This window comes from Lichenostomus cassidix, chromosome 20 (assembly GCF_008360975.1).
Source record: "Lichenostomus cassidix isolate B80296 chromosome 20, HeHo_3.0, whole genome shotgun sequence".
Lineage (NCBI taxonomy): Eukaryota > Metazoa > Chordata > Aves > Passeriformes > Meliphagidae > Lichenostomus > Lichenostomus cassidix.
Genome location: NC_139500.1, coordinates 13,112,507 through 13,139,929, shown reverse-complemented (window position 1 = coordinate 13,139,929; position 27,423 = coordinate 13,112,507). Strand labels below are relative to the sequence as shown.

The following is a 27,423-nucleotide window of genomic DNA, read 5'->3' as shown; positions in this document are numbered from 1 at the left end:
CAGGACTGCTCCGGGGCTCTGCAGGACTGCTCCCGGGGCTCTGGGCTCGCCTGTCCGCTCCGGAGCCGACCGGCAGCGCCGCGGCACCGCTCCAGCCACGGAACCCGAGCACACCGGTGCATGCGCACAGCTGCGCGCGCAACGCTCAACCACCGCCTACTAGCGTGCGCGAGGCGGCGTGGTGACGTCAGCGCGGGCTCCGCCTCCCTGTATAAAAGCGGCGGCGGGCGGTGGGCGCCATTGTGGTGCGCCAGGCCCGGCCGTGCAGAGCGGGCCCGCAGCGCGTCCGCCCTTTGCGCCGCCAGCGCTCTCGCTCCTTCTCTCCCTCTCTCCTTCTCTTTCTGTCTCTCTTCCTTCCCCTTCCTCTTCTTCCTCCTCTCCTTTTCTCCCCTCCTCCTCCCTGCCGCGGACATGCCGCGCGTCTATATTGGCCGCCTGAGCTACCACGTCCGGGAGAAGGACATCCAGCGCTTCTTCAGCGGCTACGGCCGCCTGCTCGAGGTTGATCTCAAAAACGGGTGAGCGCCGTTCGTCCGTCCGCCCCTCCCGAGGGCCCCGGGCCGGGCCGGGCCCGTCCATGTCGCGGCAGCTGCCGCGTGGCGCCGGCGCAAGATGGCGGCCGGGGGGGGTAGCGGAGCGGAGGGGCCGCGGCGTCGTCCTGGGGCTCGCTGCATGGACCGGGGAGCGTGACATGGTCCGGGCACCGCGACGTGGACCCAGGGCTTTGACATGGACCCGCGGCCGTGATATTGTGCCCCCGCTGCCGCTTGACCGGGCCTTTCTCCTCCGCCCAGCTACGGCTTCGTGGAGTTTGAGGACTCCCGCGACGCCGACGATGCCGTGTACGAGCTGAACGGGAAGGACCTGTGCGGGGAGCGGGTGATCGTGGAGCACGCCCGCGGCCCCCGCCGCGACAGAGATGGCTACAGCTACAGCAGCCGCAGTGAGTCCGGGCCCGTCCCTCCCCGCGGGGCTCGGGGCGGCGGCGGGCAGGGCCCGAGCGGAGGGGCTCGGCTGGCACCGAACCCCGGGGGTGGGGGGGTCGCTAGCGGGTGTACCCGGTGCCCCGCTGGGGCTGCAGCGTTTTCCCTGGCACCAACGGTGCGCTCGGGTATCCCCGAGCTGAGAAATCGTTGCCTTCTAGAAAGGGTTTGCTCTGGTAATTAACGGCTCCAGTATTCCTGGGAGCGTTTAGATGTGACAGCGATGTTGCATCAGTAATGTTAATGTATAAAAATCGTTGTGTAACTGGGGGAGAATCGCTCAGCTGTGAACTTTCATGTGATTGATTCAGTTGGATATATGGGAGGGGCGGGGGGAGGTTTTGGAGCAGGAATCTGTTATGCTAAAGGGGGGGGGCATTGTAAATATTTCTATATTCAGCTCGCTCGTGAAGCTTCTTGAGCTGAGCTGTGTAGAGCTTGAACGGCCTAGTACTGTAATTAAAAGTACTGAGGTTGATTTTTCAGTGGTGTCTGGAAGCGTGGTGTTGGGGGGGTGGGTTTCTGTCTTTTTAAAAAAAATCAAATGTATGTTGTTTTAAAATTGTTGCATGTTCAATTCAAACTTTTTAACAAGTCCTTGATGTTTCAATTTAAAAGTGACCAGTGGGGCTGAGGCTGTGTCCACTGAGGCTAAGATGACTGCCTTTCCTGGCCATGGCTTTTCCATACATTGTGTGACCCTTGCCCTATGACCCTTTGGCTGACCTTACCGGAAGCCATGACGACAGCAGCCTTTTGCCATTAGACGCAGGGTGATGGTGAGGATTCCAAGGGTTAGACAAAACTGGTTAAACTGAACTAGGTGACTGTTACCTTGCGTGTTTTGTGGCCAAACCACCACCAAAAACCTCATACTGTGATGTAAGTACTTAGTGTAACTAGTAAACGTTTTTGTAAAATGTAGAAATGCATGTAATCAGTTAAGTTTTATATTTTACAATGTTCTGTAAAATAAAACTTAGCAAGGTGAATCTAATAAGGAGCAGTCACTCTCTAACAGATCTTAGGAGCACAGACTTGTAGGATGCTAGTCTGTTTGATTTGCCATTAATATAGATCATGGCAAAATTGCAAAGTTTATTGGAGGCTTAGCGAAATAAAGTCCTACTCCAGTAAATATGACTGTTAAACTAACTTTTTCAGAACATTGAGCTTCCTTCATGCTAGGAGACGACCTAACTTTGTTTCTTTGTACAATCAAGGTGGGGGTGGTGGCGGATATAGCAGTCGGAGACAATCGGGACGAGATAAATACGGACCGCCCGTTCGTACGGAGTTCAGGCTGATTGTTGAGAACCTTTCCAGTCGCTGTAGTTGGCAGGATTTGAAAGTAGGTGTTGATGTTCTGTGTCAAGTCTGTTGTGAATATAAGGAAGCAATAGCTTCCTTTAATAGCAATGCTGATTTTGATGCAGTAGAATAATTTTAAAGTCTTTGTGTACAGTGAGTGTTGCTTGCAGTGCCCTGTGTTTCGTAACTGCCCTGTGCTCCCTGCAGGATTTCATGAGGCAGGCTGGGGAGGTGACCTATGCAGACGCCCACAAAGAGCGTACAAATGAAGGAGTGATCGAGTTCCGGTCGTACTCAGACATGAAGCGTGCCCTGGACAAGCTGGATGGCACAGAGATAAATGGCAGGAAGATCAGACTGGTGGAGGACAAGCCACGCTCCAGCCACAGGCGATCCTACTCTGGCAGCAGGTCCAGGTAACTTTGGGGACATGCCGGTCACTGCAGCAAGGGTAGTTGCACTCAGCATGGGGATGGGTACCCCACTTGCAGCAGTTACCTTCAGCTGATGGTTTAGGAATAGGAGGAGGCCTCAGAGTATAGAAGGAACGATGGTACATCATACAGCAAATGTATGGAGGTATCCAGGTTGGAGCAGTTTTTTCACATGTGAAACCTCAGATTCCCTGTGATTAAGTGACAGTGTGTTGAACCCACTCTGGTGCAGCCAGCCTTGCTCTTGAGAAGTTCTGTAGTAGCTTTTCTCTGTTAGATTATGCTACTAGGTAGCATAATGTATTAGATGCATTCCGGAAGAGATTCTTTCATGCGAGGGTGGGTTTCCCAGAGAAGCTGTGACTGCCCCAGCCCTGGAAGAGTTCCAGGCCAGGTTGGACAGGGCTTGGAGCAGCCTGGGATGGTGGAAAGTGTCCCTGCCCATGGCAGGGATTTTGTATGTAACGAGGTGATCTTAAAGAGATGCCTTCAATTCTCTACTTGATGATGCAGGGTACACCAGACAGAAAGAAAAGGGTGAATTACCTTGTAAATGTTTACAGGTCACGATCCAGGAGACGGTCTAGAAGCAGAAGTCGGAGAAGTCGGAGCAGCCGCAGCAGATCCCGTAGTGTCTCCAAAAGCCGTTCCCGGTAAGTGCCCCAGAGTTAATGCTGCCAGTGCAGGAACCCTCTCACTGATAGCTGGTGAGAGCTGCAGGAAGTGCACTGCAGGCCGTGGAGAATTAACTGTCTCTCTCTCTCTTTAAAAGATCTAAATCCAGGTCACGAAGCAAAGACCGCTCCCGTTCCAGATCCAAAAGCAGGAAGTCCAGATCAAAGAGCAAATCAAAACCCAAGTCTGACAGGGGTTCACGCTCGCACAGCAGATCCAAGGAGAAGTCCGAGAAGTCTCGGTCCAGATCCAGGTCCAGGTCTCGATCTCCCAAAGAAAATGGTAAAGGGGATGCTAAGTCTAAGTCCAGGTCCAGGAGCAGGTCTCGCTCCAACTCTCCACAGCAGCAGCCATCTACCAAGGCTCGCTCCGAGTCACCGCCCAAAAGAGCTGCGTCCAGGTCCCGCTCCAGGTCCCGCTCAAAGTCCCGCTCGCGATCAAGATCCAGTTCAAGAGATTAGGACTAGAACTCTCCTCTCACCTTGCACACTATTACGGAACATTTTCCTACCTGTCAGGCCATTAGTGTTATGTTAGTACTTCAGAAGTTGGTTTCTTCTCTTGCCAGGAGTGAATGGCCTAAGAACTAAGTCATAAAGGCATAAAGGCTTAATTTTTATCCCAGATTTGACAATACGAGGTGGAATGGTGGTACAAAGCAGGAGAAGTCCCCCTTTTGTAGAGATTAAGCTGAAAGTTTTGATTTTATAGCATTTCTGCAGGAGTAACTTCACTACTCTTAAAATGCAAAGTGGTTTTTATATTAAAAATAAACAATATAAACAGGCTTAAATCTGGGCTTTTTTGGAAGTATCCTTTTTTCCTATTTTTTTCATGGCATTAGAACTATGGGTGTCATTAGCTTCATAGGTTTCAGCTTGCTGCCAAAGGCAGGATTGCCTTGCTGGGCAGGTCAGTTTATCTTAATTTTGGAAGCAGGCTGCAAACTGTATAAACCAGAAACAGTACTAGGAAGATTTTAGACCAGCAACAAACTCAAGTTGGAGAACTTGTGTTGTACCTTAACTTGCCAAAAGAACATTCCCCCATACTGAGACTGTACTAAAGGTAACAAAGGTACTCTGGAACCTGTATCCTACAGTATTGCTGAAAACCCCTTCGTTCCAGACTTGAACGAATAAAAGCTTTCTGACGTTTCTTGCTTGAATCTCAAGTGTCACTGTCGTCAGACACGAAGGTGTCTCTTGGCTGTGGTCCAAGTTACTAGTATGTTATATGGTTTGTCAGCCTCTTAATCCCCATTGGATATGAAACCCAGGTAAAGAAATCTGTCTTCCCTCCCTTTTGACTCACTTATGTTAACATTTTGCTTCAGACTAGGAGAACTATAATCCTCTTGTGTGTAGGTCCGAACTTTATTGGAAATGTAATCTCTTGGAGCTAGACTTCTAGTTTTAACAAAGGCTTTGCTAAACCACAGTTGCCAATTCACTTAAATTGTGGAATAGGACTCGTCCCAAAAATTCCCCTTTATAGTTAAATTGATTTTTGTAACATGCAGTAGCAAACATTAGAACTGCCTTGTACTCTTTATACAACGTGTAGTTTGACTTGTATAAAATTAAATTGGTGACTCAAACTCCTTGTGTTCATTGCAGTGAAATGAGATTCTTGCTCTGCCTTGTGCTGGGGAAATCACAACTTACCCTGCTTTTATGGAGAAATTTCTTTGGTTTAGCGAGAGACTTTATAGCTCTTGAAAGGCTCTTGGTGTGCCTGAGACCAGCACAAGCTTGCTGTGTGCCTTTTTGTCACCTTGTCCTTTCTTCAGGTGTGGCCAGGTGTGATAGCTGCACCTCTGGTCCCAAGTGACACACCTGCCCAGAGGAATTGGGTCAGCACAGGGCACATGTGAAATGTGACTTGATGCCAACTTGCCTTACCTGGAATTTCTTTATAGTATAAACAATTCTTTTGAAATTCACCTTCTAACCATTTCCTGATCATCTCTAGAAAGCTGCACTTTGCCTGTTGCAGGTGAGTATCCATGCTGCTGACAGAGGGGATCCTAGTGGGAGTGGTCAGTTCTGAGCTCTTATTCCTGGAACCTGAACTGGAGTGGTTCCATGCCTGGTGTTGCCATAAGATCAGGTTATCAGCTTGTGTTCTGCAGTGTTATCTGCACCTAACCCTGGTGGTAATTTGTGATAAGCAGTTTTTGGGTTAAACTGGAGCTGTTTGGTGAGGGTGGTGTATTTTAGCACTATGAATAGAAAAACTCTTGCAGGATCTCGGGAGGGGAGTATTGGGGAATTCCTACAGAATTCAGACTGGGTAAGAACAGTTTAGTTCAGGTTTACAGCCTAAGATTTACTTGAGGGCATACTTGAGTAAAACTGCCTTGGTTATACTTGTGATCATGGAGTAGGTCAGACTTGACAGAGAACTCCTCTTTGTAGCTTCTGAGAGAACTCCTCTAGTAAAATACACATCATACTCCTCAAAACAAGGATTGAGCTTGGAGCTCAGCAGGTTAAAATGTACATGTGCATGTTTCCTGTATGTGTCTCTGTTAGATGTTGACCATTGCTTTTTTTGTAGATACAAGCCCTTCTTTCTAGAACTGATGCCAGTGCCGGCCTGGGGATGTCTTGGCCACTCTGAGGCTGTGGGCACCCCAGCCTTGGTCAGCGATGCAGAATGATGGCTTTTAAGCAGCTACACTCAGCTTTCTGAGATTGCTGTGACATAGTTATGTCTCCTTTATTCATGAATTATGGGGAGGGGCTGGATTGCATTGAACCAATTTACCTGAACCTCCTTTAAATACCAAGATTTCTTTCGGTGTTACTGGAGGCACATTTCCTGTCTCCTTTGGCTGCTGCTCTTTACTGTGCAAATAAAGCAGGGATTCCTTGATATGACTCATCCTTCTGGATGGGTTTCCTCTGGAAAGCCAGGAGAATTTTGGTAGTGCCAGATCCTGAGCCAGGCAGTGAAGTGCATGGCTGGTGATATAATGCTGTAAGGAACCAGCAAAACCCAAAAGCTTTCAGTTTTCAGCTCTGTCAGCAGCCCCTTTTGTGGGAGTGGAATACTGAGGTTCGTGTGTACAATCACAAGTGTGATTATTCCTAGGATCTCTTCTGGGTGTGATAAAAGGGGTTGGGATAAATCTTCATACAAAAGTAAGTAAAAGGCTGCAGGACCTGTGTGCTGGCTGCATTTTGCACCATGTGTTTAGCTTTGCCTGCAGTAGCAGCAATAGTGTGATGGCAAAATCACCTGGCATTGTCATAACCCTGGAGGTAACTTCTTGAGGATGTGCTTCAGTATTGAGCTACCTGACTTTTTTTTTTTTTTTTTGGTATAATCTCTATAAATTTGTCTTTAAAAAAAAAAAAAAGAGAAACCTGCCTTCTCATCAAATGTGGGGTGCAGGACTGAATAAATACATAGCAAAATCTATAGCAAATTGTGATGGAGAAATCAACACTACCATTAAAAGTGAAACTTAGAATCTGGCACTGTATTTGCAGTCTGGTCCTGGCCTTTTCCTATATTTAAAAAAGCATCCCTTCATGGTTTTTTACATAAATGGAAGTTTCATCCTTAAATCATAGAATCACAGACTGGTTTGGGTTGGAGGGACCTTAAAGCTCATCCAGTCCCCTCCCCTGCCATGGGCAGGGACACCTTTTACTATCCCAGGTTGCTCCAAGCCCTGTCCAACTTGGCCTTGGACACTTTCAGGGATGGGGCACCCACAACCTCTATTGATTCACTTTTTACTTGATTCTACATCAGGAAGAATTGTATTGCTGCAAGGAAGAGCACGACTTCCACGTCTGATGTACAATAAAATAAGTCTCTCACCTTGCAATATCACTGCTTGGAGCAGAGCTGAGTGGCCTGAGTGGGTGATGCTCCTTTTTCCTACTATAGCATTTCTACATCTTAATTCTGTGGGTTCAGGCTCTATTTACAATTATGAGATGACTCTGTCCCAATCCCAACTGTAACCACGTTTAGATGAGCAAGGGAAAGCACCATTTAAAACAGAATTCTTGGATTTCTTATCCACATGTGGAATAACTTGAACTATTTCCAATTCCTGCTGAAGTGTAGTTTAGGTTGGCACTATAACATTCACAGAGCAATTTCATACATCAAAGAGCAAAATCTGGGAAAGCAGGACCTTGGCTGAGGAGCCTGGAAATCCCAACAAATAGCTGAGCTGCAAGGAATGTCCTTGAGAGGTGATGTAAACCATGGGATTGTTTTAAAGACACATTGTTCAGATGCGGTTGAGGGTTTAAACTCCTGCAACATCCTCAGCAGCTCTTTGCTGTGTCCTGGCTTTGTCAGGGCCGTTTAAAGTGAACTGGAATGTGTTACATTAAAAGGTGAGAAGCCCAGCTAAAATATTGCCCTGTGTAGTGGTGTGCGTTTAGGAATTTTATCTATGTGTCCTTAGGATCATAATGGTTGCTTGTAAACCGTGATCAGCCCTTTTCCCCCTTTTTCTTTGTGATTAGGTGAAAAGGATGAAATAGCAGAATATGGGCTCTTAACTCACACCTTATTTTGCTCCCCCACACCTTATTTTGCTAAATATGTGTGTAGGTGTCAGAGGGGAAGTTTCGGCTGTTTCATAATTCAGTAAAAATTTGCAATAAACAAATGGCTCTGAAGTGGCTCATTCAACTTCCACCCTTTCAGCAACATCTGTCATTACCAGGCTGGGTTGGATGCACACAGGTGTGTTCCTGTAGAAGAAATGGCACAGCAGTTGGTATGCTCCACACCACCAAAAAAGCGCTGACCGCAGGAAGTTGTCTGCAATGCATGAGCTAATGCATGGCTCAGGGTGTAGTTCACAACAGCTTGTACTAGCACTCAAGTTTTGGGCATGATTCTGTGTGATTCTCTGACTCAAAGGCAACATCCTCTTCTTGTTCACAGAAAGTGACTTCTGCAGGGTTGTCTAATTTAGAGTATCTTAAATACTCTTTTTATTCATTTTAGAATCAGAAGCTTAAGGCTTGCTCCAGTGTTTTTCCTTTGGGTAAGAACTGAGTACTGTGATTTCAGTCCAAAATACCCAAAACTGGAGGGAAAGCTACAGGTGACACCAGGGCTGGAGGTGACAGCCTGTGCTGTCATGTGGATAGAGGGAGGGTGTGTAAATTTATTACTGGTGTGTGTAGCTCCTGGAACAGGATTATCCTGTAAATGGGAATAAGAAGTTGGTGCTGTTAAACCAGCAGGTGGTAACTGGATCACAGCTCCTGGGCCTGGTGTGACCACAGTGCACAGCAGCACCCAGCTGAGCTGCTGGGAGAGGAGAAATGTTGCCCGCAGAATGGGGTAAAATGCAAAATGTTTTCTTCTGCACAGCTCTTGTGCTCATTCTTCTGCTCAGCATCAACATGAGAGATAAAAAACACAGCACACAGTCTGTTGTGATCACAGTGGTGACAAGGGTGCTGTGGGGTGCAACAGCAGCTCCTGTTCTGCTCAACTCTGGTACAAGCATGGAGTAAGTGCTGACAGTAATTGCAGACACAAAAAAAGTATTTCTGAAAGAGCCTCTCCACTTGGCTTGTCTGGGTCTATTTTCTGGCAGTTAAAACCAGTTGCTCTGTGACTCTGGAAGTGTAATCCACCACTTCCCATCATTCAGGTGTTATCTCTGTACGTGTGGCAGACCAGACCAAAATTGTCTTGTCTCCACACACCATCCCCCTGGAAAGCATGAAACTGAGACACAGCATTGCAGTGACCTTCCCAGTGGGAATAAAAGCTGTGGATGGCAGCAGCTTCCTGTTGCTTCATGTTTTATGAGGTCCCTGTCAGGCTTTTGGGACATGGCTGTGGGTGAGGACAGGAGTGACAGGCACTACCACCTGTGAATGCTGCCATCCCCTGAATACCAGATTGTGTGGGGCTGAACCCCAGCCAAATGAGTCCTAGAGCAGCACAGTCCTGCACACATTGGGTCTTCTGGCATAGTGGAGCTGAATAATCCATGTCAGAATCAATTAAATAATAAAAGTATTATGAAGAGTTAAGACTAAGTAAACAAAAGCTCATAGAATCACAGAATAGCTCAAGCTGGAAGGGACTCATAAAGACCATTGCGTCCAGATTCCTGCTGCTTGCAGGACCACCTTAAATTAAACCATGGGACTAAGAGAGAACATCATCCAGACACTCCCTGAACTTAGTGCCATGATCACTTCCCTGGGCAGCCCATTCCAGGCTCTGAGAAGCCTCTCGGTGAGGAACCTTTTCCCAGTGTCCCACCTGAACTTCCCCTGAGGCAGTTTTGTTTCACCTCCTTGGCTCCTGTTGCTGGTCCCGGAGCGGAGAGATCAGCACCTGCCCCCCCAGGAGGAAGGTGCAGACAGCCATGGGGTCACCCCTCAGCCTTCTCTCCTGCCAGCTGAACAGGCCAAGTGGCCTCAGCTGCTCCTCCCAAGTCCTGCCCTTGGGATCTTTCACCATCCTGGTCCCCTCCTCTGGACACACTCCAGCCCTTGGATGTCCTTTATGTGCTGAGGGACCCAAACTGTCCCCAGGACTCGAGGTGAGGCTGCCACAGTGCAGAGCAGAGCAGGAGAGTCACCCCCTTGATGTCACCTGGGGCAGGGCTGGCCCTTGGGGCTGCCAGGGCACTGCTGCCTCCTGCTCCACTTGCCCTCAGCCCAAACCCCCAGAGCCCCTTCCCCAGGGCAGCTCTCCAGTCCCTGAGTTATAAGTTCAGATCCTTTGCACAGAGGTAATGAAAATGGAAGTTGAGGCACCAAGAGGGAAATGGTCTGGTGTTACATCAGCCAGAGGGCTTGCTGGGAAGCCAGGGCAGTTTCCTCTTTTTTGCCTAATGTAGCTGTTTCCTGGGAATTCATCATTCTGAATTTGTGATTATTTGATTACAGCAAACACAGCCAGGAACAGGGAATGGATGGGAGAAGGGGAATGCTGGGTTGCTTTCCAAGTGACTGAGTTTCACTCTGCTCTCGATTCAAATCTGTTTGACCTTCCCTCTGCAGCAAAAAAAAAAAAAAAGATTGATATGGGAAGATCTTTTTCTACACTGTGCCACTGAAGGTTTATTTGAAAATGGGGAAGAAGGCAGATTTGGTCTCCAGGGCGTCTTGGCTACTGAGGACATGTCCCCATTGATGTTGTCAGAGTCCTCTTAGAGGGTTGTTTGATTAATCACACAATCTTAGAATGATTTGGGTTGGAAGGGACCTTAAAGGATCATCTTGTTCCACCCCCTGCCACAGGCAGGGGCACTTTGCACTATCCCAGGTTGCTCCAAGCCACATCCGACCTGGCCTTGGACACTTCCAGGGATGGAGCAGCTGCAGCTTCTCTGGGCACCCTGTGCCAGGGCCTCCCCACCCTCACAGGGAAGAATTTATTCCCAAAATCCCATCTATCCCTGCCCTCTGGCAGTGGGAAGCCATTCCCGGTGTCCTGTCCTTCCATTTCTTGTCCCAAGTCCCGCTCCAGCTCTCCTGGAGCCCCTTCAGGCACTGGCAGGGACTCTAAGATCTCCCCAGAGCCTCCTCTTCTCCAGGTGAACACTCCCAGCTCTCCCAGCCTAGACGCGGAGCTGAGGGGCTCCAGCTCATCCATGACACCCGTGCCTCAGCGAAGCAGCACCGTGTGGCTCTGTGCTCCCCCGTCCCGTCTAACCGTGGCCCCGCGGCCCGGGGACTCCCGCCCGGTCCGGGGGGCTCCCGGCGTTGCCATGACGACGCCCCCTTTTCCCCGCATCCCCCCGAAAAGCTGCGGCGGGGCTGAGCGCGGCCCTGCGGATGCGGCCCCGCGCGTTTCCACGGCGACGGCGCGGCTGAGCCGCCCCCTCCCCGCGCTCCCCGCGCACACTCGGACCGGCCCCGCGCCCCTCCCGCTCCGCGCCCCCCGCACCCCGGGCCGGGCCGGGCCGGGCAGCGCCGCCGGGGCTCGGAGCAGCGCCCGGCCGGGTGCAGGTAAGGAGCGCGGCCGGGCAGCGCCGACTCGGGCTCGCCGCGTCCCCGCCCGGCATCGCCGCATCCCGGCTCCCCTCACGGGCGAGGCCCCGGCCGGGCGAGCGGGGCCGGGCCCGGCGGGGCGGGGGGAAAGCGCCGACATCCCTCGTGCCCGCGGCGGGGCCGCAGCCGCGATGGAGCCGCGCGGAGGGGCCGGGGCTGCCCCGCGGGGGTGGCGGGGCCGGGACACCGGGAGCGGCTGGCTGGCTCTGCCCGGGGCCGGGACACCGGGAGCGGCTGGCTGGCTCTGCCCGGGGCCGGGACACCCGCGCTCTCTCCCCCTGCGTCGCCGCGCTGATCGCCCGGGCCAGGCTCTCGTCCCACCGGCGCTGCGAGATGCCAGGCGCTGCCCAGCCCTGCCCGCGGAGACTGTGCTCGCCTGGCTTCCCAAGGGAGCCTCTCCGGGACGCGCGGAGGTTGGGAGCGCGTTGCACGGTGGACGCTCGGCTGTGTTTCTTCAGGTGTTTCTCAAACACCGAGTGAGCAGGTGCTGTCCCGGAGCCTGCAGGGACACCACTGCAACCCTGGACAGGGCCCTGCAGCGTGGAGAGCTTTGGTCCAGCCTAGCAGCACACAGACAAACAGCCCAGGCTGTGGACAGGGTGCTCCACATGATCCAGGACAGGTCCCGGATTTATTTCTGTACTAGTTATAAAAGAAGATAAAGCACTGGACAGTTAGAAATATTTTGGGGTCAGGGATCCATCCAGTTGTTTCTGGCTGTTTGTAAGTGTGGAAAAATATCTGAACTGTGCAGGTCTGAATGGTGCAGCAGGGCTGGTGCTCTCAGGGGGCAGTGGGATGTGGCTGTGGGTGTCCCTGTTGTGCCCCTCAGAAGTGCCCAGGCTTCAGGCTGCCTGCTGGCCTCAGCATTCAGTTTGGATGGTGTCACCTTGAGTCCTTTGGGGTGGCACATGGCAACTGCTCATTCTCCCCATCTGTGGGTGTGAGCAGATCCACAGGCCTAAAAGCTGGTCCTGGTGGCAGTGACACTCCTGGATACAGCAGGTGACACTCAGCCTGAGTGTCTCTGCTTTGTCAGCTGTGTCTGAACCTAAAGCTGAAGGCAGCTTGCTGCTTTTATTGCCCTTCTCCCTCTGATCTCCATTTTCACAGAATCTATTTACTATTTTGAAATGTGCAACATGAACAGCCTCTTACTGCACAGAATGACATTTCATGTGGTTTTGAGTTGTTGACAAATACCGTGGCTCACTCGAAACCTCACCATGGTGCACAAGAGCCCAGGAGCAGCACTTTGTGGCTCCTGGTTTGTTCCAGAGGAGGTATTTGCTCCTGGCTTTGGAGCTGCAGTCAGATTTGGAAGGGAAGAGGTGTGTGTTTATCTTTCTCCACTGGGCCACCTGCCTGTGCCAAGGGTGTTCCTGAGTGCTCCTGTGTGTATTCAAAGCAAATATTTTCTACAGTGTCATTAGTCTCCTAAAGACCTGCCCTGGGCAATGCCAGAAGACAGGGGAAGATCCAAGGGAGCAGCTCTCAGCCCAGCAGGTCTCTGCAGTGCTCTGGTGAGCCACTTGCAGTTTTAGCATGATCCCAGCTGGTGCTCTTTCTTAAAGGCTCAATTTTGCCCCTGGAGATAATTAATAATCCATACCTCAGCTGATGGCAAGAATGGGGAAGCTCTCTTCCCTATGGCTGAGGAAATTCCTGAAAAAAATAATTTAGAGAATCTCAGGCTGGGTGAGGTTGGAGGCACCTCTGCAGGTCACCTTGCCCAGCCCCCTGCTCCATCAGGGCCTCCCAGAGCTGGCTGCCCAGCATGTGTCCAGGTGGCTTTTGAGTCTCTGCAGGGATGGAGACTGCAGCACCTCCCTGGGCACCTGCACCAGTGCTCGGCCACCCTCAGAGTGCAGAAGTGTCTCCTGAGCTCGGAGGGTCCCTCCTGTGTGTCAGTTTGTGCCCGTGGCCCCTGGGGCTGTCCCTGGGCACCGCTGAGCAGAGCCTGGCCCTGTCCCCTCGGCACCTCCACCCCACTATTTATCCACAGGGATGAGATGCCCTGAGCCTGCTCTGCTCCAGGCTGGGCAGTGCCAGCTCTCTCAGCCTCTCCTCACAGCAGAGGTGCTCCAGTCCCTCCATCACCTTCACGGCCCTGTGCTGGACTCTCTCCACTCTGTCCCTGTCTCCTGCAGTGGGCAGCCCGGCTCTGGGCCCACCACTCCAGGCTGGCCTCACTGGTGTGCAGCAGAGGGGAAAGGTCCCTTCGCTCTGCCGGCTGGGACACAGCTGCCAGTGCAGCCCAGGACACTGCTCTCCATTGCTGCTGCAGGAGCACACTGCTGGCTCATGGGCATCCTGGTGTCCAGCAGGACCTTTCCTCCCAGATTGATGACCCCCGGCATGTACCAGTGCAGGTTTCCAGAATATTAAAAAATCCAAGAAGCTGCAAAGCAAATACCCATTTGTATTGTTTGAATTAGATTACTTTTAGCCAATTTTATGATGAACAGAAACATCTTTTGAGCAGATTGTGCTTTATAAAGCACTGTTGGGGCCATGCAGCAGCTCCGTGCCAGGAGCTGCTTTTCTCCATGCTCCTCTGTGGCCTGTTGCATGCAGCATGTCCCTCCTTTTCCCTAAGAGCCGATCATTCCCTAGCTCTGCTGTGGTTTGGTGAGAGGGTGTGTGTGAGGATGTGGCAGAGCTGGAGGCTCGTGTGCAGAGCAGCGCTAGAGATGCTCTGCAAGCCCCAGGATTGCTGGTCCGTAATGTGGTTGTGCCAACACCCAGCGATCCCTGTTTGATGAGCTAAAGCTCTGTAAGCATCAGAGGCAGTGATTGTGGTTGCCTGAAAATGTGTGTTTTGTGCCCAGTGTCCTTGGCCCCTGTGACTGTGTGCACAGACTGGTGTCCCCAGGTGCTCTCAGGTGCTCAGGAAGGTCAGCCTGTGCTTTGTGATGATGCCCTTACCTGCTGGGTGAGGGGCTCTGCAGGGACCTGTTCTCTGTGCTGGTGCTTTGTTTCCTGAACCTGAAGGAAGAGACCACTGTTTAGAGACACTAATCCTGCTGTCAGAACTGGTTGGAATAGGCTGGCGGGGTCTGGCTACAGACAGACTCTGTATGCACAGCCCTGTCCTTACACGGACCACAGGATTTCAGGAGCTGAGCAGGAGGAAGCAGAGTGCTTTCAGATGAGAGCTGTCTTTAAAAATTCTGCCCTCCATCCAGCACGTTGTGATGTTCTCTGGAGGGACCACGTGTGTGTGTTTTTCTGTGCATGCGGAGGGACTCTGTGTGTGTGTGTGTGTGTGTGTGGCCAGGGTTTCTTAGGGTGGCTTTCCTCCTTCCTGGCTTTTCCAGTCAAGGATCCTTGGCTGTCCCTCAGCAGAAGGCAGAAGCAAGGAGTGGATGTGAGGAGTCCTTGAGGAATGGAGGGCTGGGGAGTGGGGCTCACCTGCACCTTCTGTGAAACATGGAGTTGTACCCAATACCTGGAAAAATGGAGAGCTCAGGGCCTCACTGTTAAGGCAAAAACAACTCCACAGTTGGTCTTTTAAAAGCTGGCTGGGGGGGCTTTTGAAGGCTGCTAAGCATTGGCCTGATTCTGGTCATGTCTAGGTGGGCAGAGCTTTATTGGATATCACTCGGACACATAGGCCAAAATCTTTGTAAGGTACCAGCTAAATAAAAAAGTAAAAGATAAATGAAGCTTTTGTTCAACGTGTTTGGCAGTCAGTAGAACAAATCATAGAATATCCTGAGCACAAGGGTCCTGGACTAACTCCCGGCCCTGCACAGACACCCCAGCAATCCCACCCTGTGCCTGAAAGTGTTGTCCAAACACTTCTGGAACTCTGGTAGTCCTGGGGAGCCTGTTCAATGTCTGACCACCCTCTGGTGTTAAAACCTTTCCCTAACATCCAAAGGAGCAGTGTTAGTTTGGTTTGCTAATTGTTGTGCTAATTTGCAGGTTTGCATCCTGGTAGGTTGGATAAAGACCAGGCAGGGTAAAGACCAGGCTGGATAAAGCCCTGAGCAACCTGGTCTGATCCTATAGATGACTCTGCTGGGAGCAGAAGGTAGAACTAGAGACCTCATGGGGTTCCTGAATTATCTTGTGATAGTATGGGTTATTCCAGGACTTGTAGGAGATGCCCTGAAGGGATCTCTGGGGCAGTAGTACCTGCCTGAGCTCTGGCTCCAGGGGCCACCAGAGTTGTCTCAGATGTGGGCATCGCCTCCATGACAGGGAGCAGGGTTATCCAAAGGGATGTGTGCCATTGTCTTTCTCCTCTGTGGTCAGAGCTGAGGCTGAGCCCCTGTTCAGATGCTTGTTCTTTTCTCCCTTTTTCCTCATGTAGCACTCCTGACCTGAGACACTTCTTGGCAGCTTGGGCTTCTAGGGGGTTTTATACTGGGATTTTAAAAACTGTGAGCTGCAAGCAACATCTCCAGTCCTGGTTCTCAGTCCTCCAGGTGGGGATGGAGCTCTGCAGCCCAGGCGTTGTGTCATGCCCACATTTGTGGGGCTGTGGTCCAGGGGCTTGGGACTGTGGGGATTATCCCAGGAATCCGTAGTTAAAAGTTTTAACAGTGTGTGCCAGGGTTGATGTGAGCAGTGTTAGAGGTAAATTGTTGTCGGACACCATGGAAGCCCCTGACAAGAGGTGGGAGAGCCCTGGGAGCCACTGAGTTTCAGCTGTGGCAAGAGTGTGCTTCCAAGTTCACACCAACAGCATTCTTGCTGCTCATGTGTGGCCTTGGAATAATTTTGGGCTTGGAGTAGAATTTGTGTTCTGTGTGTGCTCAAAGAGCAGGAGTTGGGACAAGGAGTTAGGAAGTTAGTTAGCAACTTCCACCAGCAAGACAGAAGTTGCTTCAGCCAGAGGTGCTGGGGGAAGCACTGACATCACTGCTGAGGGACAGATGAAGGGAAGAGCAGGGACAGTTTGTGGTAGAATGATGGCATTGTTAAGGTTGTAGAAGACCTGTAAAATAACCGAGTTCCACAGTAGGGCAGGGCCATGGGCTGGATGGGCTCCTCTGCCTCTTGGAAGGCTCCCAACCCTCTGAGCTGGGCTGCCCCAGTGCTGGGAAATGCCCTTGGCTGCAGTGAGGCCTTTCCCAGGAGTATGCTGGAGGAGGGCTTTGTCTGGAGGTTAAGTCCTGAATCTCAGGTGTTTAGCTTTTCCTGTTTAAAGACCAGTACCACAATCTACAATCCAAATTCGTTCTGTTCACCCTGAACTCTCAAGGCACAGGAGAACCATCACGAAGAGCATCGACCCAGCTCCACAAGGATTTGGAGAGTGAACCACAATCACAGAATATCTCAAGCTGGAAGGGACGCATAGGGACCATCAAGTCCAACTCCCTGCTCCTGTCACCTAAAATTAAACCATAATGTTGATTACTGCTTGGCATTTCCTGTGCAAATATTTGCTTTTGTGTTCATATCACAGATTGAGAAACTCGGGTGGAGCATCACGAACCTGAGCACTGGATCTAGTTATTTATCTTTTTATTTCTTTCCTTTCTAGGCATTTCCAGTCCCAAGTTCTGTTTCAATTTTAAAAAAGCCAGTGGCTCCCACAAAATGAGGAGTTGTCCTTGAAACATTTGACCCAATGATGAATCAAGGATTGATTGGATTTAAGTGCCTAAAAAAGCAGATAGATTCCTACTGGGTATTTAGGAAGCACCAAAACAGGTTGGCTGCTAAATTCATTTTGGCTTTCACTTGGAGTCTGGTGTCCAGATTAGTTTCTCAGTTGCTTCAGTTCTCCTCATATTTAAAAGTGTTTTTCTGTACATGGAGGTCCTGAAAGATCTTTGCATGAGCATCAGGTGTTTGTGGTCACAAACCTGACAGAAATGGGAGAAGTAGATCTTCCCCTCATGTGATCACACCATCCCACTCTGTGCCCTCTAGTTGTAACACCTTTATCTGAATGTCTCAGGTTTTAAAATTCCAGACTTTGCCCTTTGTAGCCCAATTCTCAGTTAACTCTGCTTCACTGAAATGCTTGTTTTCCTCATGAATGTCTTCCTTTTCAAATTCAAATTGCATCAGAAGGGGCTAAGACATGACCATGGTCCCCTTTGTAGCCCTGTCTCCATCCTGGCAGCAAATGCTTTGGAGAGGGTGCTGCTGCAATGTGGAGCCCCTGGTCCCATGGGTTGGGGTAAGGTCACAGCCAGTGAGGCCCAGTCGTACCCTCAACGCCCTGACACTTTTCCTGCTCCTTGGGATTCATGGCTAAACAGGCTGAGCATCACCAGTTCTGTGAGAAACTTGTGTGTGTGCAGGGGACATCATGTTCCCCCACCTCCTAGTAACACCCCCCAGTAACTCCTGTCACTTGTAAAATTCTCTCTTGCAGCCAGTTAGAAGATCAAGGGGACACACTAACAGGAGAACTGGAAGGGGACCTTCAGGGACCTCTGCCTGCTGCAAGGTGGGATTTGGCAGCCCTCAGTCACAGTCTGTCAGAGCAGGGTAGTCCCCCGTGGGAGCTAGGAGCAGCCTGTGGTGGACCTGTTGTGCTCATACCATCTTATGGTGGTGCCAGGTGAGAAAAAACTCTCAGCATTTGCAGGCTCTGAGCTGGGACTTCACAACAGGGGCTTTCATGGGTCATGTTGATGCCAGCTGTGACCTTCATGTGGGTTCAATGGACCATTAATACATCTTGCAGGATTTCTGCTGGGAAAGACCATCCTGTGCAGTCACTTTCTCACTCCTTTGTCATGTTTGTACTGGTACCCAACTTGATTTCTTCCCTGCTGCCTTGCAGGGCCTCGCTGTGTGCCCAGGCAAGGTGATGGACAGCAGGGCAGAGATGGAGGTGGTGAGGAGTGCCAAGGGCAGTGCAGCTGGGGAGGTCAGTGTCCATGTGGTCACCACCGAGAGCACTGTGCAGAGCACCCACCTACCCACCACTGCCTTCATCATACCAGGTATGTGGAGCATTCCCCTCTAAGTGCTGCCTCCCCAGCCGGGATGGCCCACACTCCTTGTGTAGCTGTGCTCCTCCCAAACCTTGGGAGGCAAAGCCAAGCTGCTGTTGCCATCTTGGAGGTTCTCTGTGGCTATCCCACAATACTTGGACTGTTTGTGGTTAATCAAAACTTCTTGAGCTTTAAACCAAAGCCCTGATATGAGGGGCCCTGAGCCAGGGTACCACAGCATGCTGGGTGCCTGCTCTGCAGGGCTGTGGGTTCCTGAGCTGCTGCATTATCATGGAATCACAGAACAAGCTGGAAGGGGCCCATAAGGATCATCAAGTCCAAAACCCTGCTTCTGATACGATGACCTAGACCTAAACCATAGGACTGAGTGTTGTCCAGACACTCCTTGAACTTAGTGCTATGATCACTTCCCTGGGCAGCCTGTTCCAGGCTCTGAGAAGCCTCTCGGTGAGGAACCTTTTCCCAGCGTCCCACCTGAACTTCCCCTGAGGCAGTTTTGTTTCACCTCCTTGGCTCCTGTTGCTGGTCCCGGAGCGGGGAGATCAGCACCTGCCCCCCAGGAGGAAGGTGCAGACAGCCATGGGGTCACCCCTCAGCCTTCTCTCCTGCCAGCTGAACAGGCCAAGTGGCCTCAGCTGCTCCTCCCAAGTCTTGCCCTTGGGATCTTTCACCATCCCGGTCCCCTCCTCTGGACACACTCCAGCCCTTGGATGTCCTTTATGTGCTGAGGGACCCAAACTGTCCCCAGGACTCGAGGTGAGGCTGCCACAGTGCAGAGCAGAGCAGGAGAGTCACCCCCTTGATGTCACCTGGGGCAGGGCTGGCCCTTGGGGCTGCCAGGGCACTGCTGCCTCCTGCTCCACTTGCCCTCAGCCCAAACCCCCAGATCTCTTTCTTCAGGGCAGCTCTCCAGTCTCTTGTCCCTCATTTCATATGAATAACCAGGATTATCCCACCCCAGGTGCAGAATCCAGCTCTTACTCTTGTTTCATGCACATAGTGGTTGCCCAGCTCTCTGGTCTGCCCAGATCTCTGTGTAAAGCCTCTCTACCCTTAAGGGAGGCCACAGCTTCTCCTATTTTAGTGTCATTGATAAAGTTACTTAATAGACATTCAACTGCTGCATCCAGAAAATTTATAAAAAAATTAAGGAGCACTGGCCCTAAACACTGGGGTACTCCACTGGTGATGGCCACCAGCCTTATGTGAATCCAGTTCCTGTAAGTCTTTGAGACCGACTGTAGGAGATTTATCATCCAGTTGTTCACCCAATGGATGATGTACTAGGTGAGCTCTGTGCACACTTTGTCAGAAGGATACTGTGAGAGGCAGTATCAAAGCTTTGCTGAAATCCTAAAAACCCACATCTGTTGGCCTTCCTTGGTCAGCTCAGTGGGATGACCTTTCCATAAAGGGAAGTCCCATTGGTTAAGCCGGACTTCCCCTTGTGAACCTCTGTTGGCTGTGTCTGACAACTGTGTTGTCTCCCCAGTGTTTTTCAGAAACCAGAATAACCTTCTCCATAATTTTACCAAGCACTGTAGTGAGCCTGACTGGCCTGTAATTATCAGGGCTGTCATTCTTACCCTTCTTGAAAATTGGGACAATTTTGAGCCTATCTGACCAATGTCTTTCGGGAGCTGTTTGAGCAAAGCATGGTTGTGTGTTAGGTGAGATCAGGGGTGTTCTGTAGAAGCAGATCTCCCAATTTTCCCGTTCCTGGTGCCTCAGTTCTCACTGCAGAGAGGCCTTAGGTTGCACAGTGTGTTCCTTTGAAATGTAAATGAAGGGGGAGTTTCGGTCCAGGAGTCTGCCAGCAAACTCCTGTCACATCAGGCATCTTTGGAACACTCTGAGATCAGGCTGAAGGAGAAACCCTTGAATGTGGAAAGTGTTGGTGCCGCCCCCCCAACATGAGCTGCAGGGTTTTGGGCCACTCTGCTTGCTTGTGCTCTGGCCCACATCAGAGCCCTCACCTGGAAGATCATGTCCTCTGGGTTCTGTGCTGCCTTTGAGCTTTGTCTGCATCAGTGAAGTGTTCTGTGTATGCCTCTGGTTGTTTGTCTCCTTTCTTCCCTTCTCAAGCAAACGCCACTGCCATCAACCTTCCCACGAGCACCTTAGAAATCCAGCGATTCCCCCGGGAGCCCCAGAGAAGCACAGGGGCTGAGAGGCCGGAGAGGGGAGCAGGGAATGAGCCCATCACAGCTGCTGTCATTCCCCAGATCAGCGGGGTGCAGACCTGCAGCACAGTCCGTGTGCTGGAATGGAAGGATGGGGTGGCAACTTTGCCTGGGAGTAACCTGCGGGTAAGCGTAGCCCTGGGCCAGTGGGTTTGCCCCCTCTGCCACCCCCCACAGCTGCTTGCCCTGGTAAATCGCCCAGCCTATGCCAGGCAGGGAGCACCAGGATGTGCTGTGGCCCCTGACAGTACCTGCACCCCCAGCTGGAGGATCCCTCTGCTGCTCTGGCTCTTCTCCTGCCCCATCCCTATGGCTCTCCCATCCTGGGAGCTTAGCAGAGAGCTCACATGAGGTGCCTGGGAGCTGCAGGAGCTCTGCCCTGCACGAGGAGGCACAGGGGTGCTACATGGTGTGCAGGACTTCTTCCCTTCCAAACTGTGCCCTGGACTTGCCTCTGCCCAAGCCCCTGCCCTCACCCTGGAAGCAGCAGCCTTGAGCTTGGCAGGCAGCAGGTGCCTCACGGGTACCGTCAGTGCATGGCAGCTTGCAGAAAATGCGAAAATGCACCCACTTCTCAGCTGCTGCTCAGCCTCACGGCACCACATCCTCCAGCCACCCACCTGCCAGCTGCAGCTGGTGCTGGTGTCGCCTGAGTGCCCACAATGTGCCCAGCACAGACTGCAGGCAGGGCACCTTCACATGGGCTGGGGTGCCGTGCTCACCTCTGTCCTCAGAGGAGCTGTCCTCTTGTCAGACACACCGATGACCAAACCGTGTCCCTCATTTTCAGACCAACCACCCAGTTACATTTCTGTCCTCCTTGTTAACTTTCTCCTTGCTTTTTGTTCAATGACACAGTTCCGGATCAACGAGTACGGGACGCTGAAGGTGGTGAGTGCTGATAAGATGCCTCCTGTGGAAGCTGTAAAGGAGGGTCACACAGAGAAAGATGGGGACTCAGAGATGGCACCCCCCAGCGGAGACAATCCTACTGTGGCTCAGGGTAAGGGCACCATGGTAACACTTGTGGGGTGGGTACCACCATCTGGCAGGTACTGTCTGGTGCCTCCCTAGTGAGGCAAATGTTTCTTGCTTCTGCTGTCCTTTTGCTGCCCTGTGCCTCACTGCTGCACCTCTGTCTGCCCCAGACGTGCCAGAGCAGCCCACGCTGCCAGCAGCAGAAGGCCTGTGCCACTGCGATGCCTGTGGCCGCAGACACGTGTGGGATGGAGCCCGGGAAGGCAGGGGCTTCTGCAGCGAGCACTGCCACCAGCAGTTCAAAGAGAGGTAAAGGAAGGGGGGTCTGTGCCATGCAGAGCCATACCCATCCCTCTGCCCTCCCTCCCTTGCTCCATGTGCTCCAGCAAGGGATGTGAGCGCATCTGCCTCTGGCAGGTGCTGGGGGTGCCAGCTGGTTCCCTTTGTTCCTGGAGGCAGGGTGGGGAAGGAAGACTTCCCAAGGGAACAGCACAGAGCACGGGAGCCAGATTTTCTCCTGCCCAATTTGTGGCTTCATAAACCCATATCTGCTGCAGCAGGGGCTTCCAGGCTGAGCAGCAGTAGAAGGCCACAGGTCATGGGGGCATTTCGAGCCCTACTCCTGACCAGTGTGTGACTCCTGGGCCTTGGTTTCCAGCGTCACTGGTGCAGCTTAGAGCCCTGCTACAAAACTTGATCCCTTTTGAGCCATCCCTAGGATGAGGTTTCTGACACCCAAGTGTGTGAGGGTGACTCTGGCCTGTCCCTGGCTCTAACTGTTGGCAACCTGTGTGCATACATCCATCGGGAGGGATGGGGGCATGTGTGAGTAAGAAACAGAGGGACAGTGATTCTCCAGCAGCCCCTCCCCTACTGACAGTAGCCCAGACAGTGTCACCGTGCTGCACTGGCTGCAGTGCTTGGCCCTCCCTTCCTCTCTGCAGGTCTGTCATCGTGGAAAACTCTGCCAGCAGCACCAATGCCACGGAAATCCTCAAGCCTGTGAAGAAACGAAAGAGGAAGGACTATCAGAGCCCCTCAGAGGAAGAATATGAATCTGAGCAAATGGTAGGATGAGGGCAGGGAGGGTAATATATGTGCAGCCAATATCCCAGGGGCCATGATCTCATCGTGCTGCTCAGGGCTCTGTCAGCTGCAGGTCAAAAGGGGAGCGGGTTGGCCAAAATGCCAAAAAGACTTGAGTGTGTGGAGATGAGGACTGTTTGGCATGTGGAGCACTGTGGCCTGGGCAGTGCCAGACTGTCCGGGCTGGGCCGTAGGTACTGAGCACTCTCAGCTGCTCTCTGAGTCTGGGCTACCAAAGTAAGGGTTGAAGTAGAGGAGTGTCTGTCTGTGTGCTGGGTGTCCTGGGGAAGGGAGAGACTTTGACAAGGTAAGGAAGCTCTGCCTGCCAGCCCTGACTGTAGCAGGTCCAGTCCAGGTGTGATTGTTAGCACTCAGCACCCAAGTCCCTGCAGGCTCTCACCATCAGATCCTCTGACAGCCCATTTCTGGGCCAGGCCTTGGTCAAAGTGTAGACCTCGTGGAGGTGCAGTATGGCCCTGGGCACCAGTGTATGGGTACAACACACAGCTGAAACCTCTGTACACACCTGGATTCTGTTTTGTCTGCTCTCATGTCTAGGAGGACAAGCAGGAAGAGAGGAAAAGCTCTGTGGAAGACTGTGCCATGAGCAATCTGGAGGCCGAGGCATGGAACGGGAGCCAGCATGGTACGGAGGGCAGAATGGGCAGTGGGGTGGGCACTCCTGCCAGGGCTGGGGTATCCCACTGCAGGGTTGGACCCTTTTGTGCTCCTGCAGGGTCAAACACCCCCTGCAATGCACTGGCAGGTCCTGAAGGCTTGTGAGTTTCTCTGCTTGCTTGATCCTGCTCTCTCTGTCTCTTTCCGTTTCTCTCCTTTCCTCTCTTTCTCTCCATGGGAAGGGGGCATCCCTACGGACACAGCCCTGGCCTGTGCTGGACAGAGCTTCCTGTCCCTCCCCTCGGGAGCTCAGTTTGTTACTGGCTTGTGGACACCGTGTTTACTCCCAGGGACACTGTCCTGAGCAAGAACAGGACAGCACCATATGGAGGGCTTTGCCCTCCCTTGGGTTGGACTCACAGGGAACTTCCCTTGTGGCATCAGGAGCTCACAAGTTTGGGAGCTGCTCCTGTAGGTGTGGTGCCACTGAAGCCATGTGATTTGGGATTGTCTGATTGGGTGGGGATCTATTCCTGGACTGCATCAAAGATCTCAAAAGCAGAGCTGTCAACATGGAGGGAAAGGAGACAAGCTGAGGGATGCAGTGTTTGCTTGGTTGGTTTTTTCCCTGCAGTGTGAAGGAAAACTTCGGGAAATACTGAAAATATATATTTATGGGAAATGTTTTGTCTTTGAGTAGTGAAGGTGATACTCAAAATAATTTTAAAATTAAGCTGTTCCAGCTTCATACTCCTCTCCATAGCCAAGGGACAGTGGCAGGGGCCAGGTTATGATGTTACACTGAGTTACCCACTGTTAAAAAGTAATCTCATATCTCATACCTACTTCTTACTCTGAGCCCTGAGCATGTAAGTAAGCCCATGCTGCATACAAGTAAGCAGTGATGAGCTTTGTTATTTCAGCATTTTATTTTCTCTTATTTCAGGAGTACATCAGCAAACAAAATATACACCTGGATGCCTCAGTGCAGCAGTCAGTGTATGCTCTGACTCCTGGTGTATTTGTCATTCTCCAGAAGTGCTGACATTGTACTCACAGATTCCCCAGCCATGCCTGGCACTTTTTCTATGTCCTAATGAATAATAAAGGTGTTTGTCACTCTAAAGTGTCAGCAAAGCAAGGTTAGTCACCCTGCTCACTGAAGCTCAGCTTTAATTTCTTCTCTAAGTTTCTATTTTTTTCCATCTCCCCTTCCCCTAACCCCGAGGGAGGAAGGAGTTGGTCTCTTTTCCCTCTGCATTTGTGGCCTGCCCTACCTGACGCTGTCTGCCATGGCTGAGCTGTAGCTGTGAATTCCTCAGTGCTGGAATAGGCACAGCACTCCTGGAGTCCCTTCAGGTGCTGAAAATTAGGGAGACAAAGTGGCTGGAGAGGAAGAGGCTTGGGTTGTGTCTCATATGCCTCGGGCAAGGCCTTTGTGGCCTTCTCAAAAGCATGAAGTGTCACCTCCCTGCCTGTGAAGAGATAATGGCGTCTTCTTGGTCACATGGGCAAATATATCTCTAGGGCAGCAGGGTGGCCTTGCTGTGCCACAGAGGGTTCAGGTCGCTGTCTCAGAGCAGAGGATGGCAGAGCTGGTATGTGAACCTGCTGCTGGTTTGACTGTTTAGGAGCCCCTTGCAGCTGGGAATGATTCCCAGATCTGTGCATGGATCCTGCTGGCTGCCCTGGTCTATCCTGTGTAGACATATCAGATGTTTTGGCTGGAGCAGGGTCTGGTTGCAGAGGTGTCCTGATGCTCTGCCCAGGATGGCTTGTCCCTTACACTCCTTGGAATCCCTGACTGGTTGGAAGAGACTTGAAGCCCATCTGAGCCCATCTCATGGGCAGGGACACCTTCCACTGGACCAGGTGCCTTACTGGGACATGGTTCAGGACATTTGGGTTGTGGGGGCTCCTGACTCTGCCCTTCCTGGCACAGCTGGCCAGGTTTGCTGGAGAAAGGGCTCTGATAGGATGGTGCTGAGGTTTGCAGGGATGCAGGAGTGTGTGTGAGAGTGGGACGGGCACCTTGGCAGCAGTGTGGGGCTGGAGCTGCCCCTCAGCAGCATTTGTGTGCGTTTGTGCTGCGCTCAGGTGCCAGTGAGGAGAAGAAAGAAGGCTGGTCTTGGGCGTCCTACTTGGAGGAGCAGAAAGCTGTCGCTGCCCCTTTAGATCTCTTCCAGGATGTGAGTTGGGATTTTCCTGTCTTTTTCCCTCTTTCATCTTCTCTTTTCTTTCCCTTTTTTTTCCCACCCCTCCTCCTTCTCCTCTCTTCCTTGCTTCCCTGTTTTGCGGGACTCTGAGCGATAGCCAAGCTTCCATTGTCACCTGAAGGTGACTGAGCAGCCTCCAGTTTTGATTTGCCTGGAGTCCTACTCCCCAACAGGGTGCTGGCCCCCATCCCAAAGACCCCACCTTTGCCTAGGACACTGCTGTGACTCTGGCAGGGCAGTGGAGCCTTTCCGGCCCTTCCTGAAAGCCAGGTGGGCTCTCCTGAGGCTGTGCTGCAAATTAGCCAGGCCCATGCCCCACTCCCCTGGCTGCAGCTTTTACCCCAGGGATACCTTGCCCTGCCAAGAGCAAGAGATGTAAATCTGTAAGGAGGGGGAGCACTGTTTTTTCCTATGGGAGTAAAATTAAAATTTGGCTGTCAACATAACCTATGGCCCACAGTCTCTTGGTCCCAGCAGTTCCCATTAGCTGGTGGTTGCTCCTCTGGCTGGTTCTGGCTGCTCCTCTGGCTGGTTCAACCCTGTGTTGGTTTTTACATGGTAGTTTAATTTTTGTTTCCAGTACCAAGTAGCTTCCCAGCATAAGAATGGCTTTAAAGTGGGGATGAAGCTGGAGGGGATCGACCCACAGCACCCATCTATGTACTTCATCCTGACAGTGGCTGAGGTAAGGAGCCTCCAGTGCCTGTGTTCCTTGGTTCTTCCTGGTTCCCACGCAGCCGCAGGCTCTGGGGCAGGGGAGGTGCTGCCAGCTGGCCACTGGAGGAGACAGGGGGCCTGTCCCGGCAGGAGATGAGCTGCTGCTCCAGCACCTCATGGAAACAAACAGGGAGATCCCTGCCAGCTCAGAGGAACAGCATACAGCACTGTGGAGCTGTGTTGGTCTCTCCAATACCCTGACACAGCACGGAAGGAGGGATTGTGGTGATGGCAACAGCTTATCTTCAAGCTGGTGTCCCTAAGGCAGGTTCTTGAGATGGAGGGTGTGGAGGCATCCCACTGCTCTTTCTTGTGTCCATGCAGATCCAGCCTCCATTCAGCCACATGACAGCTGAACCAGCCTTGCCTCGTGGAGCTCCCCAAACAAAATCCCTCTACCAGCAGCTCCCTGGGGTGCAGAAAAGGGAGTCTTTGCACTTGCATCCAGCAAGATGCCCCATCATGACATTTTGTGCCTGAGCATCCCTTCTTTGAGTTGGCTCATGGTGGCTTTGCACTGACCTTGTTCCATGTTGGACATCCTTTGGGACTGGTTTGTGCCTCTTAGTTTGGGCACTGGCCTGCGACTGACTCTTGGCTTCCCAAAGGGATCTATGCTGAGCGGCTCTGTGGGAGGGGAGGGGGGTGTGATGCTCAGCCAGGGACAGCAGCAGGTCTCTATGGCCCTTTCCCTCTCCTCCCTCCCTGCTGGCAGGTGTGTGGTTACCGGATGCGACTCCACTTCGATGGCTACTCCGAGTGCCATGACTTCTGGCTGAATGCTGACTCCCCTGACATCCACCCTGCAGGCTGGTTTGAGGAGACAGGGCACACACTCCAGCCCCCCAAAGGTAAGGAGTTATCTCAGGTGGTGAGTCCTGCTGAAGGAAGGGCATGAAGAGTGGGCCAGGTGTAGGGCTTGAGGTGGGGACAGGGTGGCTCCATGGGGCCAGGGAGGGATGCTGCTGTGCTGGGGGAGTTCCACAGGACAACCTTTCAGGCACCCATCTTTCTTGCTCATTTTGGGGCAAAGCCCTGTTGCTCTGGACCTCCCAGTGCCACCAGCTGTCCCCTAGGGCAGGCAGGACTGGAGGAGGAGCTGTGCTCTGGATTTCCACTCCACTGCTCATGTTTCCTCACACCCCTTCAAAACCACCCATCAGACCTAAGCCATAGGCTTTGGGCATCCCAGGTCTGCTGTAGATCCTGTCTGCACACAACAGGACATGCCTGGCAGGTGACAGGAGGTCAGGGATGGCCAGGCTCACCCTCACGACCTCC

General features: G+C 52.1%; 2 protein-coding genes across 4 annotated transcripts in view; both read left to right on the top strand.

Annotated features, from left to right (window-relative positions):
- The first annotated feature begins 224 nt into the window (after positions 1-224).
- SRSF6 (serine and arginine rich splicing factor 6) lies at positions 225-5,003 on the top strand. The gene is made up of 6 exons (XM_085079372.1): positions 225-518; positions 795-943; positions 2,207-2,334; positions 2,502-2,710; positions 3,292-3,381; positions 3,501-5,003. The coding sequence occupies exons 1-6, from the start codon at positions 412-414 to the stop codon at positions 3,862-3,864; spliced, it is 1,047 nt and encodes a 348-aa protein (XP_084935498.1). The 5' UTR covers positions 225-411; the 3' UTR covers positions 3,865-5,003.
- A 6,294-nt stretch (positions 5,004-11,297) lies between these two features.
- L3MBTL1 (L3MBTL histone methyl-lysine binding protein 1) overlaps positions 11,298-27,423 on the top strand; it is a 28,341-nt gene continuing 12,215 nt past the window's right edge. For all 3 annotated transcript variants that reach the window (XM_085079370.1, XM_085079369.1, XM_085079371.1), the window contains exons 1-11: positions 11,298-11,370; positions 17,756-17,944; positions 18,170-18,332; positions 20,430-20,653; positions 21,386-21,530; positions 21,676-21,814; positions 22,450-22,573; positions 23,150-23,237; positions 25,307-25,398; positions 26,006-26,110; positions 26,858-26,993. In XM_085079370.1, the coding sequence (XP_084935496.1) occupies positions 18,197-18,332; positions 20,430-20,653; positions 21,386-21,530; positions 21,676-21,814; positions 22,450-22,573; positions 23,150-23,237; positions 25,307-25,398; positions 26,006-26,110; positions 26,858-26,993 (1,189 nt within the window). In that variant the 5' untranslated portion in view covers positions 11,298-11,370; positions 17,756-17,944; positions 18,170-18,196. The remainder of the gene's footprint in view (positions 11,371-17,755; positions 17,945-18,169; positions 18,333-20,429; positions 20,654-21,385; positions 21,531-21,675; positions 21,815-22,449; positions 22,574-23,149; positions 23,238-25,306; positions 25,399-26,005; positions 26,111-26,857; positions 26,994-27,423) is intronic.

Bases quoted from the DNA above. Each gene is read 5' to 3' on its own strand.
- SRSF6 (XM_085079372.1), top strand. From the start codon at position 412: ATGCCGCGCGTCTATATTGGCCGCCTGAGCTACCACGTCCGGGAGAAG. The intron at 944-2,206 runs GTGAGTCCGGGC...TGTACAATCAAG, and splicing joins CTACAGCTACAGCAGCCGCA to GTGGGGGTGGTGGCGGATAT. The intron at 2,335-2,501 runs GTAGGTGTTGAT...TGCTCCCTGCAG, and splicing joins GTAGTTGGCAGGATTTGAAA to GATTTCATGAGGCAGGCTGG.